The sequence below is a fragment of the Malus sylvestris genome, chromosome 7 (genome assembly GCF_916048215.2).
Source record: "Malus sylvestris chromosome 7, drMalSylv7.2, whole genome shotgun sequence".
In the NCBI taxonomy this organism is placed as follows: Eukaryota; Viridiplantae; Streptophyta; class Magnoliopsida; order Rosales; family Rosaceae; genus Malus; species Malus sylvestris.
In genome coordinates this window covers 9,260,775-9,275,042 of record NC_062266.1, presented here as the reverse complement: position 1 = coordinate 9,275,042, position 14,268 = coordinate 9,260,775, and the positions used below count along the sequence as shown (strand labels likewise).

At 38.1% G+C, this 14,268-nt stretch overlaps 1 protein-coding gene across 1 annotated transcript; it reads left to right on the top strand.

Annotated features, from left to right (window-relative positions):
• Positions 1–5,568: 5,568 nt before the first annotated feature.
• Positions 5,569–8,922, top strand: LOC126630069 (probable LRR receptor-like serine/threonine-protein kinase At3g47570). The gene is made up of 2 exons (XM_050300234.1): positions 5,569–8,251; positions 8,395–8,922. Exons 1-2 carry the CDS (start codon positions 5,569–5,571, stop codon positions 8,769–8,771), a joined length of 3,060 nt encoding a protein of 1,019 aa, XP_050156191.1. The 3' UTR covers positions 8,772–8,922.
• Positions 8,923–14,268: the final 5,346 nt, after the last annotated feature.

Genomic DNA, 14,268 nt, shown 5'->3' with positions numbered 1-14,268 from the left:
GATTTTTTGATTTAAAATAATAAAAACAAATTTAATAGAAAATAATTAATTAAAGTGACAAAATAAAATAAATTAAAAGAAAACGATTTTTAAAAATTAAATTGTAAAAGCCTAGGGTTCCGCAATCACCTTAATAATCCTAAGTAGTTCTTCTAATTACTTATGAATGCATGCCTATTTTGAAGGTTAGGTTTTCCTAATATATGTCTACTTGGACCCCCAACATAGAGCGTATATCAAACATGCAATCCGTTTGTGGTATTCAGATCAAATCTAAACTTGCATGACTCATTAAGTTTTGTGAAACCTTTTGAAAAACCATACAACCCTTAAGACGTGATATTCATCCTAAGTGAACTTGCACATATTAGTCACAAGAAGCCTCTGTCAATTTCAGGGACCGACCTCCGACTAAAATTACATCAAATTACTTTTCTAATTATCTTAAAGGTAGCTAAGCATTAAGACAATTAGACAGTTTAAACCAATGATTAATAATTCAAACCTGCATGCATAATATCATAAGCAAATTGAAAAGAAACTAAATACTCTTGCTAAGGCTCGTGGCCTCATCCTAGCAAACGAAAATTAGCTACTAACAATCATAAAACAAAATATTATTAAAAATAAGGATAGAAAACACCTTGAAAGATAAACTTGAATCCAAAAGCTCTCTGAAGTAGTGCGTCCTTTCTTCTCCCCCTTTTTTTTCTACCCTCTTTCTCCTAATGGCTAAAAAGCTTTGTTTATACTACTAGAAAATAAAACCCTACCTAGAAAAAGTCTTAGAATAATACTAGGAAACCTAATAGAATAAGATAACTAGGAAATATATTCCTATTCTAACTTTAGAAAACCTGCCCAGCGACAAATTAGCCATGTTTTTAGACTTTCAGGATTCCAAAACAGGCCCAATATGACTTGAATTAAATCTTGAGATGTCGCAAGCATAATTGCAGAAAGCCTTAAACCCAAAAGACATCATCTTGGATGCCAGAAAGCCCAAAGAAGCCCAAAACGTCAATTTGACAGTACTGCGCGCTGCTCTTTTATTTCATTGCCATAAATAAAGCGCTCGGTAGAAAATTATGAAACTTTGATACGAATAATTTGAGAGACACATGAACGTTCTCCAATTTGAATTACTCCAAAATTCGTCCATTTGATCATTTTGTTTGCTCCAGAGGAAGTCGAATGTCCTACATTAAAAATACATAACAAAGTGTCAAAGTTCACACAAAATAACCAATAAATTACTATTAAGATAAGGGTAAAATATATAGTATAAAATTGACTCATCATATTCCTCCACTTGTATTATGGCACATGATGTACTAGTCCATATTTTGTGTACACTAAAATATACATACAGAGTAGGTTGGCGTGACCAAATATAAAGGGCTATGTTTGTGTGAAAGAGTATGCACTATTGTTCCAACTCTTGGAAACCTTTGCTGAAAGTCATGTCAACTGACATATACTCCAAGTCTTTGGAAAATGATCATCCTCGGATCCCTTCCTCTTAATACACCAAGTTTGGGGATCCAGACCATTGAAATTTGATCCAACGGCTAAAGTTATTATAACTTTTAAAGTGAACCCCTGTTTGTAGCCGTTGGATCAAATTTCAATGGTCCGAATTCCTGGACTTGGTGGATTAGGAGAAAAGGATCCGATGAGGATCCCTTTCCCAAGTCTTTTGCCAACGTTCACTTTCAATAGTTCTGTTAGTGTTGGGCAATTCAACCATGCGTCAATGATTATGATAGTCTTATGTGTGGATCCACCATCCAACATGTTGTTCTGCGTGAGTCAACTTTCCTATTTATTATAGCTTTGTAATTGGGGATTTCATGTACCTAGATATCCTTATACTTCTATGCTTATTTTCTTTTTGAGAGAAGAATACAACACAACAATACAAACCCTAAAACTCTCATCAAGTTTTACACTTTTCAGTTGTCTGATTTTGATCCTCCTTGGCCTCTTCGTAAGCAATGTGTATTTGTTTGGACTGCATTCGGAAAATGAATTTCTGCACATCTCACATATATCGTGAAGGAAATTTTGTTATGGACATTTTTGCTAACATGGGCTTGTCTTCTCCAACTTTAACTTGGGTAGATGACTAAGTGTAACTTCTTTTTTCGTTATCAATAAAATTTCCCTCATACCGTCAAAAAAGAAAAAAGTTTTACACTTTTATCTTGGTATTAGATTGGTCATGGTACCTCTTTCTATGTAGAATTATCAGCAATTATTATTGGTGTAGAGTTTGCATATCAGCGGGGATGATATTGTCTTTGGTTGGAAAGTGACTCTTCTAGTGTTATTTTTGCTTTCTAATCGACTGTTTTTGACCCTCATTGGCCTCTTCGTACGCAGTGGTCTATTTGTTTAGATCGCATTCGAAAGATGATTTTCTATGCCTCTCACATATATCGCGAAGAGAATGTTGTTGCAGACAATTTTGTTAATATAGGTTTGTCTTCTCCAACTTTGGTATGGCATGATTCCTCTCTGGTGGTAACTTGTACTGCTTTGTTTTCATACTATGATGGCTTTCCTGGCTTCAACTTCTCAAATCAATGTGCATCTCGACATACAGGTTTGTCTCATTTTCTCATTTTATTTTCTTAACCCTGTGATCTTACTCAATTTGTTTTGCAAGTTTAGACCTTTAAGTTTGGCTATAGAGTGGTTAGGTTTCAGGTCCCCCCCTATTTTCCTTGTATCATTATTGTTTTCATTTCTAGAAGGGTAAGGATTATGTCCCCCTTCCTTTTCATGTGTTTTCTATCCTTTTTTTTTCTTCTTGTATTATGAAGGGTTAGGTTTACATCTCTCATGACTAGGTGGAACTTCTTTTTTTGTTATCAATAAAATTCCGCTCATACCGTTGAGGTTTTCTAAAAAACAGAAAAAGAAAGGTTTTGACCTATCTCTTTCCCAGAAAAAAAAGAACCTAAACCCAAAAAACTATTCATGTCATGTAGCTTCATTAGATGTCGGCGCGCTGCACTTTGTTGATTGTCTTGTGTTTTCGACAATCATTAATCCTACACATAACCAAAATTTACCCGGTGCATCTTTGTGCACAATAATCATAATTCTTGTCATGCGGCTTGTTCTTGGCAATCAACACTGAAAATCTTAAACCTAAGCCTACTGCAACCACGGGCGAGAAGACAATATTGTCTTTTTTTTTTATCAAGTATCTCTCTCTGTTGATCGGGATAATTCAGGAAATTCGGGAAAAGTCTAAATTGCTTCTAGAGATCGTGATCACATGATGCATGACGAGTCTCTCTTTCATCCATGATTCATCCTTCAAAAGAGAGTGTCATGGCCAATGGAAATATTATCTCAATAACAGAGGCTGGTCCAATTGCACTCACCTCATCTTTATCCTTACACAATACCTTGCTTCTTCCGGAATTATCAAATCATCCTTTATCAGTCAATCAAATTACCAATCGATTGGGTTATATCGTACTAATGTTTCTATTTTTTTGCTTACTTCCAGATATCCAAACTAGGGTTGTAATTAGGCATGGTACTAAGAGAAGGGGGTTGTATTATGTCGACGATATGGCTTCTAGCAGAGTGAATCAAGTACGCAGTGGGAATGGTGACAAGATTAAGAAGATTTAGTTAAGGCATCGGCGACTTGGGCATGCCTCGTTTGGCTATTTACGAAAGTTGGTTATGTTATTATTTGTTAGTATTTCAAACTCTGATAGCAGTCTATGTGTCTTTCTTTCCCTAAACGAGTTGCACGAAGAAACATAAAGAATTAAATTTTAGGTGGTTCAGTTGGATCTTTTTCAACCACCACGGGTGGCCCAATGGTTGGAGATGAATTTTAGGCCCGTATTCCACATGGCATGTCCTGGATTCGATTCCTGGCATTGGTGAATTGCACAATGGTGGCCCGGGGAGGCTGAAATGTCTCTGTGAGTCTTCCCTGCCCCCGGAAGGATGGACTGTCATGGCAAAGTCACCAATTGGTTTATTAAAAAAAAAAAGTTGGATGTTTTTCTAATTACTCATAGTGGTTAGATGCGGCTAGAGAACAGGAAGTGGCTCTGATCACTTGGTCAGTACCAATCCTAAGACCAAATGCTATGTCAAAAAAGTACATAGAAAGTTTTGAACGCTAACCTCGGAACCCTTAGCTTTGTCTTACCCCTTCAGTCAATACGGCTTTCGTGAGTAATACGTGAACAGCTAAGCGATAGCTCTCTTCGCTCGCTATAATCTTCCATCTCTCTTTGTTTCTTTTATTATTTTTTTTCTAGAGAACCACGGCCGTATATTATAAGAAGTGCACAATGAGATTTTATAGTACTAATAAAATAAGTTTTTTTTAATATAGACATTATTTAAAAGGGACAATGATTGTCTGCCCTTCCACTTCCGGTGCCCTCCTGTTTGTATGGTCACGGTTAAGCTACGTCAACATTTTATATTACTATTTATTTTTGTCTTATTATCTCTATAAAAAACAATATAAAATGTTAAAGTGGCTTAACCGTGACCACACAAAACATGGAGGCACGGAAAGGCACCGGAAGTGAGAGGGCAGACAATCCTTGTCCATTTAAAAGTCCCCTTCAAGGGGCTATGTGCAATTGAACTTTTTGGTCCCCCAAAGCCGCCTCTGCGGCAGTGGTTGTTTGATGTCAGCCTTGCTCATACCTAAGTTCCCATTACCTATTCTTTTGTGTATATCCTCAATCCATTCACAAGACGCAAGCACGCACCCAATCTGGAACTAGGAGAGTGAGGACGAACATTATTTGTTGGCATAAACAAATGACACAATAATACACCAAAATTAGGAATTATCATTATACAATAAGAAAGCTAACAATTGTTTTATTGGCATACTATCGATATGAACAGGAACGAGCAATTTTTTATGTATTCGAACACGACCATATGGTGTTATTATTTCACTCAACTTATAACTCGTGAATTTATTTTTTTATTTTTTTTATTTTATCAATATACATAAGAAGTAAGATATATCAATATTGTCGTCCACCTTTATTATAACACGTAGAATAATACATCACTTAACTTGTATTTTTGGTACCAATAAAATTTTCTCAACAAGAACAACACATTCATCAAGTTAGTTGTATTTTTGGTACCCATAAAAATTTCTCAACAAGAACAACACATTCATCAAGTTAGTCGATGTGTCATACGGTTTATAAACAAAGAGAAAAATTTCATACAAAATTAATATCTCTCTTTTTTCATTTGTTTTAAGTTAAAGAATGAATACAATAACTTCAAAAAAGTGAACATTCCTAATATTAGTTCACAAAATTAGATTTATATTGAATTTATTCATAAAATTAAGAGAAAAGATATATTTTTTTTGTCAGGACATCCCTCATCGAGTACGATAGGGATTGGGGTGGCTGATCCACTACTTACAGAGCACTCTGATTAGGATTATAAATTGGATGCTGCTAGACAAACAATCAGTACGGCTCAACTCTTTTATAAATTAAATTTTTACTTTCGCACAAAACAAATATCATCATCATGGGGATGGGGTTTTACAACTCCATTTCTGCAGTGTTTTTGTCATCCTTTTTTATGCATGCTTTCATTCTTCACTCTTCCTTTCCTTGTTTCGCCTTTCCGGGAAATGAGACAGATAGACTTGCTTTGCTTGAAATCAAGGCTAGCATAACTCATGACCCTTTTAAAGTCCTGACTTCATGGAATGAAACCATCCACTTTTGCTCTTGGCATGGCGTTACATGTGGTCGTCGTCATAAGAGGGTCACAAGCTTGAGCCTGCGGTCCTTGAAACTTGCAGGATCTATATCGCCGCATGTTGGGAACTTGAGTTTTTTGAGAGTCATTGATCTCCAAAACAATAGCTTAGGCCATGAAATTCCTCCAGAATTCAGCCGTCTGCACAGATTGCAACACCTACGGTTAAACAACAATTCACTGAGTGGAGAAATTCCCACTAACTTATCTCGTTGCTCTCAGCTTCTCAGGCTCGGTATTGGTTTCAATGTGCTGATGGGAAAGATTCCAAAGGAGCTTGGCCTCTTGTCAAAGTTAAAATATTTTTCCATCCACTCAAACCACTTTACAGGGGGAGTCCCTACTTCTTTTAGCAATTTATCATCTCTTGAAATGTTCTCCGCATCTACTAATAATTTAAGTGGCACTGTCCCCGATATTTTTGGCCGAATGACCAATCTTAGCTTTCTTGCTTTTGGTGGAAATAGCTTTTCGGGTATGCTTCCTCCCTCAATCTTTAATCTCTCTTCTCTCACACTCCTTTCTATGGAATCCAACGAAATCCAAGGGAGTCTGCCCGCAAACTTAGGTATGGTCTTTCCGAGTCTCCAAACATTTTCCATTACCCATAACCAATTCAGTGGATCTATTCCTGTTTCCTTATCTAATGCGTCAAATCTAATTGAATTTGAGATGGCAGGTAACCAATTGCATGGAAAGGTCCCTCCTTTGACGAATTTGCATAAGCTTGAGTGGTTAATCCTTGCTGACAATCATCTCGGAAGTGGGGGAATTGATGACTTGACCTTTCTCTGCGATTTGAGCAATGCCACCCATTTAGAATTTATCCAAATGTTTACCAACAATTTTGGGGGAAGGTTACCTCAATGCATAGGAAACCTGTCTTCTTCTTTTCGATATTTCCATGTTGCTCAAAATAAAATATTAGGAAGTATCCCAAATGAGATTGCAAATCTGGCTAACTTAGAGCTTTTGTGGATGTCTGAGAACCAATTTTCAGGTCACATTCCCCCTGGTGTAGGAAAGCTTCACAAGTTATATCTATTAAATTTGGATAGGAACTCTCTCTCTGGCAATCCTCCACCCTCTTTTGGAAATTTAAGTCAATTAAATGAGTTACACCTAGAAGGCAACAAACTTCAAGGCAATATGCAGAGTTTAATTGAGTGTCAGAATTTGAGGATCTTATCCCTTGGTGCTAACAATTTTAGCGGGATCATATCACAAGAAATCGTTGGTCTGTTGAACTTGTATATATTGAGTTTACCTCAAAATCATTTTATAGGCTCCCTGCCAGAGAACATAGGAATTTTAATAAATCTTCAGTATTTAGATATTTCTGAAAACATGTTACTAGGTGAAATTCCAGCAAGTCTTGCTAGCTGTATAACATTAGAGTACCTATACATGCATGGAAATTTCTTCCATGGGACGATTCCATCAACTTTGAGTTCACTAAGAGGTCTTTCAGAATTGTTTCTTTCTCACAACAACTTGTCAGGCACCATTCCAGAATTCTTAGAAAGTTTTAAACTTTTGCAATCTTTGAATCTATCTTATAATAATTTTGAGGGCATGGTGCCGATCAAAGGATTGTTCAAGAATGCAACGGCGACATCAGTTGAAGGAAATAGTAAGCTTTGTGGGGGCATACCTGAGTTTCATTTGCCAAAGTGCAAACTCCAGCATGCAAAAAAGGAAGGATTGAGCTTAACCATAAAATTGGTTCTCTCCCTCGTTTGTGGGATTCTTGGAGTCATTTTTGCACTAACCTTTTTGTACCTTTATTGCTCACGGAGGGACAAAAAGGATCGCGCTGCAAGTGATTCGGACAAATTTCCCCAGGTGTCTTACCAAAGTCTTCTAAAAGCAACAAATGGATTCTCCTCAACCAACTTGGTCGGTATGGGCAGTTTTGGGTCCGTTTATAAAGGAGTACTTGAGCAAGGAGAAACTACAATTGCCATCAAGGTACTCAACCTAGTTCGTCACGGAGCTTACAAAAGTTTTATTGCTGAGTGCGAGGCTTTCAAAAATATTAGACACCGTAATCTTGTCAAGGTACTCTCGGCATGTTCTGGTTTTGATTATCACAGCCACGACTTCAAGGCCTTAATTTACGAGTTCATGGTTAATGGGAGCTTGGAGGAATGGCTGTATCCAATTCATACAATTGGTGAGACAAATGAAAGGCCAAGGAGCTTAACAATTTCTCAGAGGTTGAATATTGTTATTGATGTTGCTATGGCATTGGATTATCTCCATAATCATTGTGAGACACCAATAGTTCATTGTGACCTCAAACCCAGCAATATTCTTCTCAATGAGGACATGATTGCACATGTAGGTGACTTCGGGTTGGTGAGGTTCCTACCAAAAGTTGCTGAAAATTCTTTGGGAAATCAATCAAGTTCCTTAGGGATCAAGGGAACTATTGGTTATGCTCCTCCAGGTATATACACCTAGTAGTTTATTTTTTTCCTAGCTAGTATTTTAAAATTATGTAGTATTTATTTTAATATTTTCAAATATGAAATGAGCTTTTAGCACTTCACTAGAAAATTAGAATCTAATGTTCTGAATTGTGGAATGCAGAATATGGCATGGGGCATGAAGTGTGGACACAAGGTGATGTGTATAGCTTTGGCATCCTCCTGTTGGAAATATTTACAGGAAAAAGACCGACTAATGACATGTTTCAGGGAACTTCAAACCTTTATAGCTTTGTGAAGGCAGCTCTGCCTGAGCAAGTGGAAGAGGTTTTGGATCCCGTTCTTGTTCAAGAGAGCAATCATCCTAATGAGGGGAGGGCAAGGAATCACGTCCTAATCATAGAAAGTTTAATCTCTGTAATAGAAGTTGGTGTTGCTTGCTCAGCGGAGGTGCCTAGAGAAAGATTGAACATCTGTGATGCTGTGGTACATATGTGTCGGATCAGAAGCAAACTTCGAGCAAATGGCATATGTGAATAGAAGCTTGTTGTTAATATGTGGTATAGCATGTAATAGTATTGATGATTTGTGAAAGCGTTCTCGTATTTGTTAGATAAAAAATGTAGTATAAATGGCTAGTTGATCAAGGCTTGCCAAACAAACTTATTTGCATCGAATTATGCTTGAACAATGACATTCTAGCTTTGCCAAACATTACAGGACGAACACTCTGAAAGAATTAAAAATTAAAATTAAAAAACAAAGTTGTGGAAAGTATTCATCAAATTTCAAACCTATGTTAGAATTCTCTGCTCTATGTTGAAAGGTTTATCCCTGGTTGAAAATGGGAAGCATTCCATAGTAGTTTATTGCTTATTTTATTTTATTTTTTCATAAAACCTCAACGGTATGAGGGAAATTTTATTAAAAACAAAAAATAAGTTACACCTAGTCAGGGGACATAAACCTAACTCCTTGTAATACAAGAAAAAAGAACAAAAAATACATGAAAAAGATGGGAGACATAAACCTTACTCTTCTATAAACGAAACAATAAAGATACAAAACTATGCATTCATCGGTCATCCATTCATCAACATTTATCTGAGCATTCATCATCTACACGAATGCAGAAAAGAATTTGAGGCTGAGTTCAGTCATACTTAAAGTGGGGATTGCGGGGAAGATCCCTGTGTTGCTTGGAAATCCCTTTCGCTCACTCACTCTCATATTTCATTAAAATATTGTTTTACGTATAAGTTTGGGGGTGGTCCAGGCAACACAGAGGTGGACATTCATCAAAGCCATGTCACAGATCCAGTATCATGCACAGTTTTTGCTCAATATTTGTCACATGGAGGCATGCAACCACACAGAAAATTACATGAGCATTGACGAAATTTTTAGGTGTACGAATGCATGATAGAAACATTTCACAAATCCGTATGATTTTCAGAGATACTAAACCATGCTTAATTTTAACGCAGTGGAGGGATTTGATCTACCTTTCATTTTGTAGATCCGAGGTCTGGCAGCCATCTTTGCTGTGTGTACAGCAGCTCCATGTGTGAGCCATTGCTCCTTGCAGTTCCTATTCCCCCTTGGCCTTACTCGGATCCCCAAGTCTGCATACAGAAAACATACATGCATGAGTCAGAATTTCGTTTTCATTTCATCTTCGGTCATGAAAACGAAAGGGAAAAATGGTTGGATGGATTTTTATTTCAGATATCGCCAAGTGGAGACCATAATCGCAGAGAGAATGAGAGCTCTTTACCTCGGGTTTCGTAGAGGAATGCACGATGGTGACAATCTGGGCTAGAATCAAAGATCCCCATGGCTGGGTTCCCTTTTTGACAGAGACGGAGCTGGATTCATGTTTTGACGTTCTGGGTTGTAGATAGAAGCTAGGATTTCAGGCCTATGAGAAACGAAGAGAGAGAGGAAATGAAGGAGATAGCTTTCACGGCTCTGGGCTCGTGGGTAGTGAGAGAGAGAGGTTCTCAAACGGCGCTAGTTAGGAGAGATGAGGAATTGGGCATCTGGTCGCTAAAATGGGCCTCTAGTTCATGCTCCCTGTCACGGGTTCAGCTATCCAGAGCGCTGAAATTTTGCTTCTTTTTCCAATATTTTGTTGTTTCTTTCTTTTATTTTCTATTTCTATTTTCCTAGTTTATTTTCTTTGTCTTTGTTAGCTATTTTTCAGTTTTTAAGGTTTTAATATTTTTGTTTTCTTTCTTTATTTTGTCCGCACCTTGAGGATAATGTGTGATTTAAGTTTGGTGTGAAAAAGTAAAATTTTTAGATTTCTAATTTTTAAGTATGCTAAAATTTTTCATTCTTTTTTAAATTAATATTCATAGATTATTTTAAACGTTATAACAAATGGAATTGGCAGAGATTAATCTCACAATATAATCTTTTCTAATTATTGTTGTTTAGGCACTAATTCATGAGTTATCATTTGACAATTAGCACATTGTACATGATTTGTGGGGGTGAGATTGAAGCACTTGCTAGCTTTCCGTCTGAGTTAATTTTTTTTTTGTTCTATAAAAAAGTAAAGTTTAGTTATTGTTATAAATAAAGTAATAATTGTTCCACAAGAATTTGCTGAGTAACTTGGCCAGTCCTGCTTGATCAGCAGTGATTCTCACATCAAACAATAGAGTCTTGGCATGAGGCAAGGTGGTTAGTTGGTTTCGTAATTTTTTCAACTTGAGTTAGCAAGTCTTTAGGGTGTTCTACACCTAGTGCCCTCTGCTCTCAAGCCAGACACTCAACCAATCAAACAAACAAACATACAAACTCTGCTCTCAAGCCAGATTTGCATCCAAAAGCTGAAATCAACCCAGATTCAGTCATTTTTAATGACAAGCTATCTCTTGTCCAGTTTAAAGCTCTGCTACCTCCCTTAGTGGCGAAGTATCGATTCCCTTGTGTAAACTTGTTTACCATCCATCCTTTTTTAGGGTACAAACCACTGTTAGTTCAAAGAGAAGCGATTGCAAGAGGTTCAACCTTGCCAGACAAGGTGAAATCTTGCCTGAGGCTCTTTGTTTGTTTTCTAAATTTGTAGATCTATTACTTAATGCATTCTCCAGTATGTATTCAAGTTATTTCCATTAGTTTTCCTATTTTAAAAGTTCCATTTGCATATGGATCTGGTTAGTTTAATGGATATGTTATCATTAAAATGAACCAAGAACAACTAAGTAAATGGCTTAAAGGGCTCTGGACTCCCTTCATTTGAACATACAAGACTATGAACTAAAAGTCCTTATGTACAAGGTAAGAAAAAGAACTTAATGTGGACTTAACCCATCCACGACAATCCTTTGATAACAAGAAGTCCGAGTAATTTGGGGCACAAGTAATTGACTAAACACACTTGTTCTACATCTGCTATACTGAGATAGCAGTGGCACACCTAGCACTTAGTTAGTTTTGATTGCGAGCCTCAAGGCCTACACCTAAGGCCCCACAAAGGCACCCTTCAAAACTAACTTTGTCTTCTTCTTGTAGCACATCAGTAAGTAAGAGCCCTACTACACATCCAAAGTGCCAATCCCTTGGGGAGTTATGTTGAGGTCCGAGGAGCCTTCTCCAGAGAAATCTTCACCCGAACATAGTTTTGGCATGCCCGGTGGGATCTCATTAGTCTTGTATGCCAAGAAGAAGAATGAAGGAGAAAACCTTCAGGTGGAACACATAATACAGGCCACCCCAGTGTCTACCAAGATCAGGCATGACAGATCAGCCAGAAGATTTCCCCATCTTACAATGATCAGCTATTATGGGAAGTCCGACCTCATCTGAGAAGTCAGGAGGGAAGGTGACCAATGAAGATTTGCAAGCCACCATGGTGCAAGTGTTGAAAAGTATGGAGAAGATCACTCTGGAGACCAAAGGAAAAGTAAGCAGACTCTGTTCTTTAACAGGGAGCTTGCAAAGAAGATTAGATCTAGAGTACTCTACTCTAAAAAATGGTTATGCTAGGGAAATGATGAGGGAAGCAAGCCCTAAAAAAGAACCAGTTATCCTTCTATTTCCTTTGCTTGAGGAAAAGAGGGATAAAGGAAAAAACAAGGAGGGATCTAAAGCTAATCAGCCAGTGCTGGAGGAGATCCTGGAGTCAGAGCTGCCCAACCCCCTACTATTTCCACTAGATAGTGGGGGACAGAGCCAGCAGGAAAGAAGGAAGTATGGGATGCCCTAGTTAATCAGATAATCCAATGGAAAAGGCGAGCCTACCAAGGCAGACAAGCCTCCTCCTTATAGGCCCCTACCATTGGCTACTAAGGGAAGGGATGCCAAGTGGAAACAGCCCGATCGACAACCCGACCCAAAGAAGGAAACCTTATTTGGCAATGATCCCAGCCCGAAATGGGGAGCCCCACATACCCCCATAGAACAATGCAGCTAGCCAACAACTCAGAGAGGAGTTAACTGAGTTAAGGAGGATGGTGGTCCAGAATGCTCAACCTCATGCTTGCCTGCTGTTCAGGATCACCTACCAGAAGCCATACCCTGAGTATATCGATGAGCAGAATCATTTTCCACTCAACTTCAAGATGTCTGCGTTCTACACTTTTAGTGGAGAAGATGTCACTGTGTCCTTTAGAGATCACATTTTCAAGTTCTCCAACCATTGCGTGGCATTCGAGGACAAACCTAATTATAAGTTAATATTGTTTGGGAACTCGTTGGTGGGTCTAGCATCTCAGTGGTACTCTCTTTTGCCCCCTAATTCTATTGCTAACTGGGGGCAAATGGAGATGGCTTTCCATGAGTAGTTTTATAGGATGGAGCTCAAGATGTCCATTAATGACTTAGTAGAGGTGAAGCAATATGAACATGAGTCTACAAAAAACTTCATGATAAGGTTCAGAATGACAAGAATGAGATGCCAATTCCCTATTAATCATGCCCAACTTATATCCATTGCTCAGAAGGCTTTGAGACTGCCTTTGAGAAAAAAGTTTTATGATGTACAATTCAATGAGTTGCAAGAATTGGTGATTGCTACCACAAAGTATGAGAAGTTGTTACTTGAAGAATAACAAGTGAAATACTCATCTAAGGTGCCCCATTTCTACAAAAGTAAAGCTGCAATCCACCAAATGGAGTTTTAAGAAGCACAACCAGAAGAAAATAATGGTCATGGAAGAGAAGGGTTGGACATGTGTGCGGCAGAGATGACTACTCCCTTTAAACCTTTAATAGTGAAGGGGTTAGTTCAACCTGTCAAGGATCAAAAATTGGTGATGAATGACGGTGGATCTTTCCCTATAAAGCCCCCTAAATACCAGAGGTACTCTTTTGATTTGACCAAGGTCTCGGAGATCTATGAAGAGTTGGTGCGGGCAAGAGTGATCGTGCCCGACAACACCACAAAGATGCCTAAGCCAGAAAAGCTGAGGGGAAAGAAGTATTGCAAGTTGCACTATACCTTTTGTTGATGCACAAAATCAGTGAGGACTTTGGTACAACAGAAAGTGTTAAGTTTGTGACCTTCGCTAGATTGCTCCGGTCACTGATATGGATAAGTATGTAAATGGATAAAGATAGGAAAGCAAACACAAGATGTACGTGGTTCACCCAGATTGGCTACATCCACAGAGTAAAGGAGTTCTCATTAATTGTGAAGGGTTTACACAAGTACATAGGTTCAAGCTCTCCTTTTGTGAGTACTAGTGAATGATTTAGTACAAATGACATTCAGAAATATTGTGGGAGAATGATCTCCTTTTATAGAAGAGATTTTCTAGCTTTGTTCTGACATTGACACGTGTCGTGTTATGATTGGCTTCTGATGTCGACACGTGTCGTGCTGTGATTGGCCTCCTGGTTGGAGGGAAACTCTTTTGGGTCCTTAACGGTATAACTTTAACCGGTGCTCGGTGGTTTTGGGATTGGTCAAGTATGGTACAAACAGTGTTCCCCTAAGTTCCCGAGTGAAGGAAACTCCTCGGTTTGGGACTTGCGAGATCCAAGCCGCTGAGTAATCACAAAAATTCTAAGTACCGAAGTGTGG

Bases quoted from the DNA above. Each gene is read 5' to 3' on its own strand.
- LOC126630069 (XM_050300234.1), top strand. From the start codon at position 5,569: ATGGGGTTTTACAACTCCATTTCTGCAGTGTTTTTGTCATCCTTTTTT. The intron at 8,252-8,394 runs GTATATACACCT...TGTGGAATGCAG, and splicing joins TATTGGTTATGCTCCTCCAG to AATATGGCATGGGGCATGAA.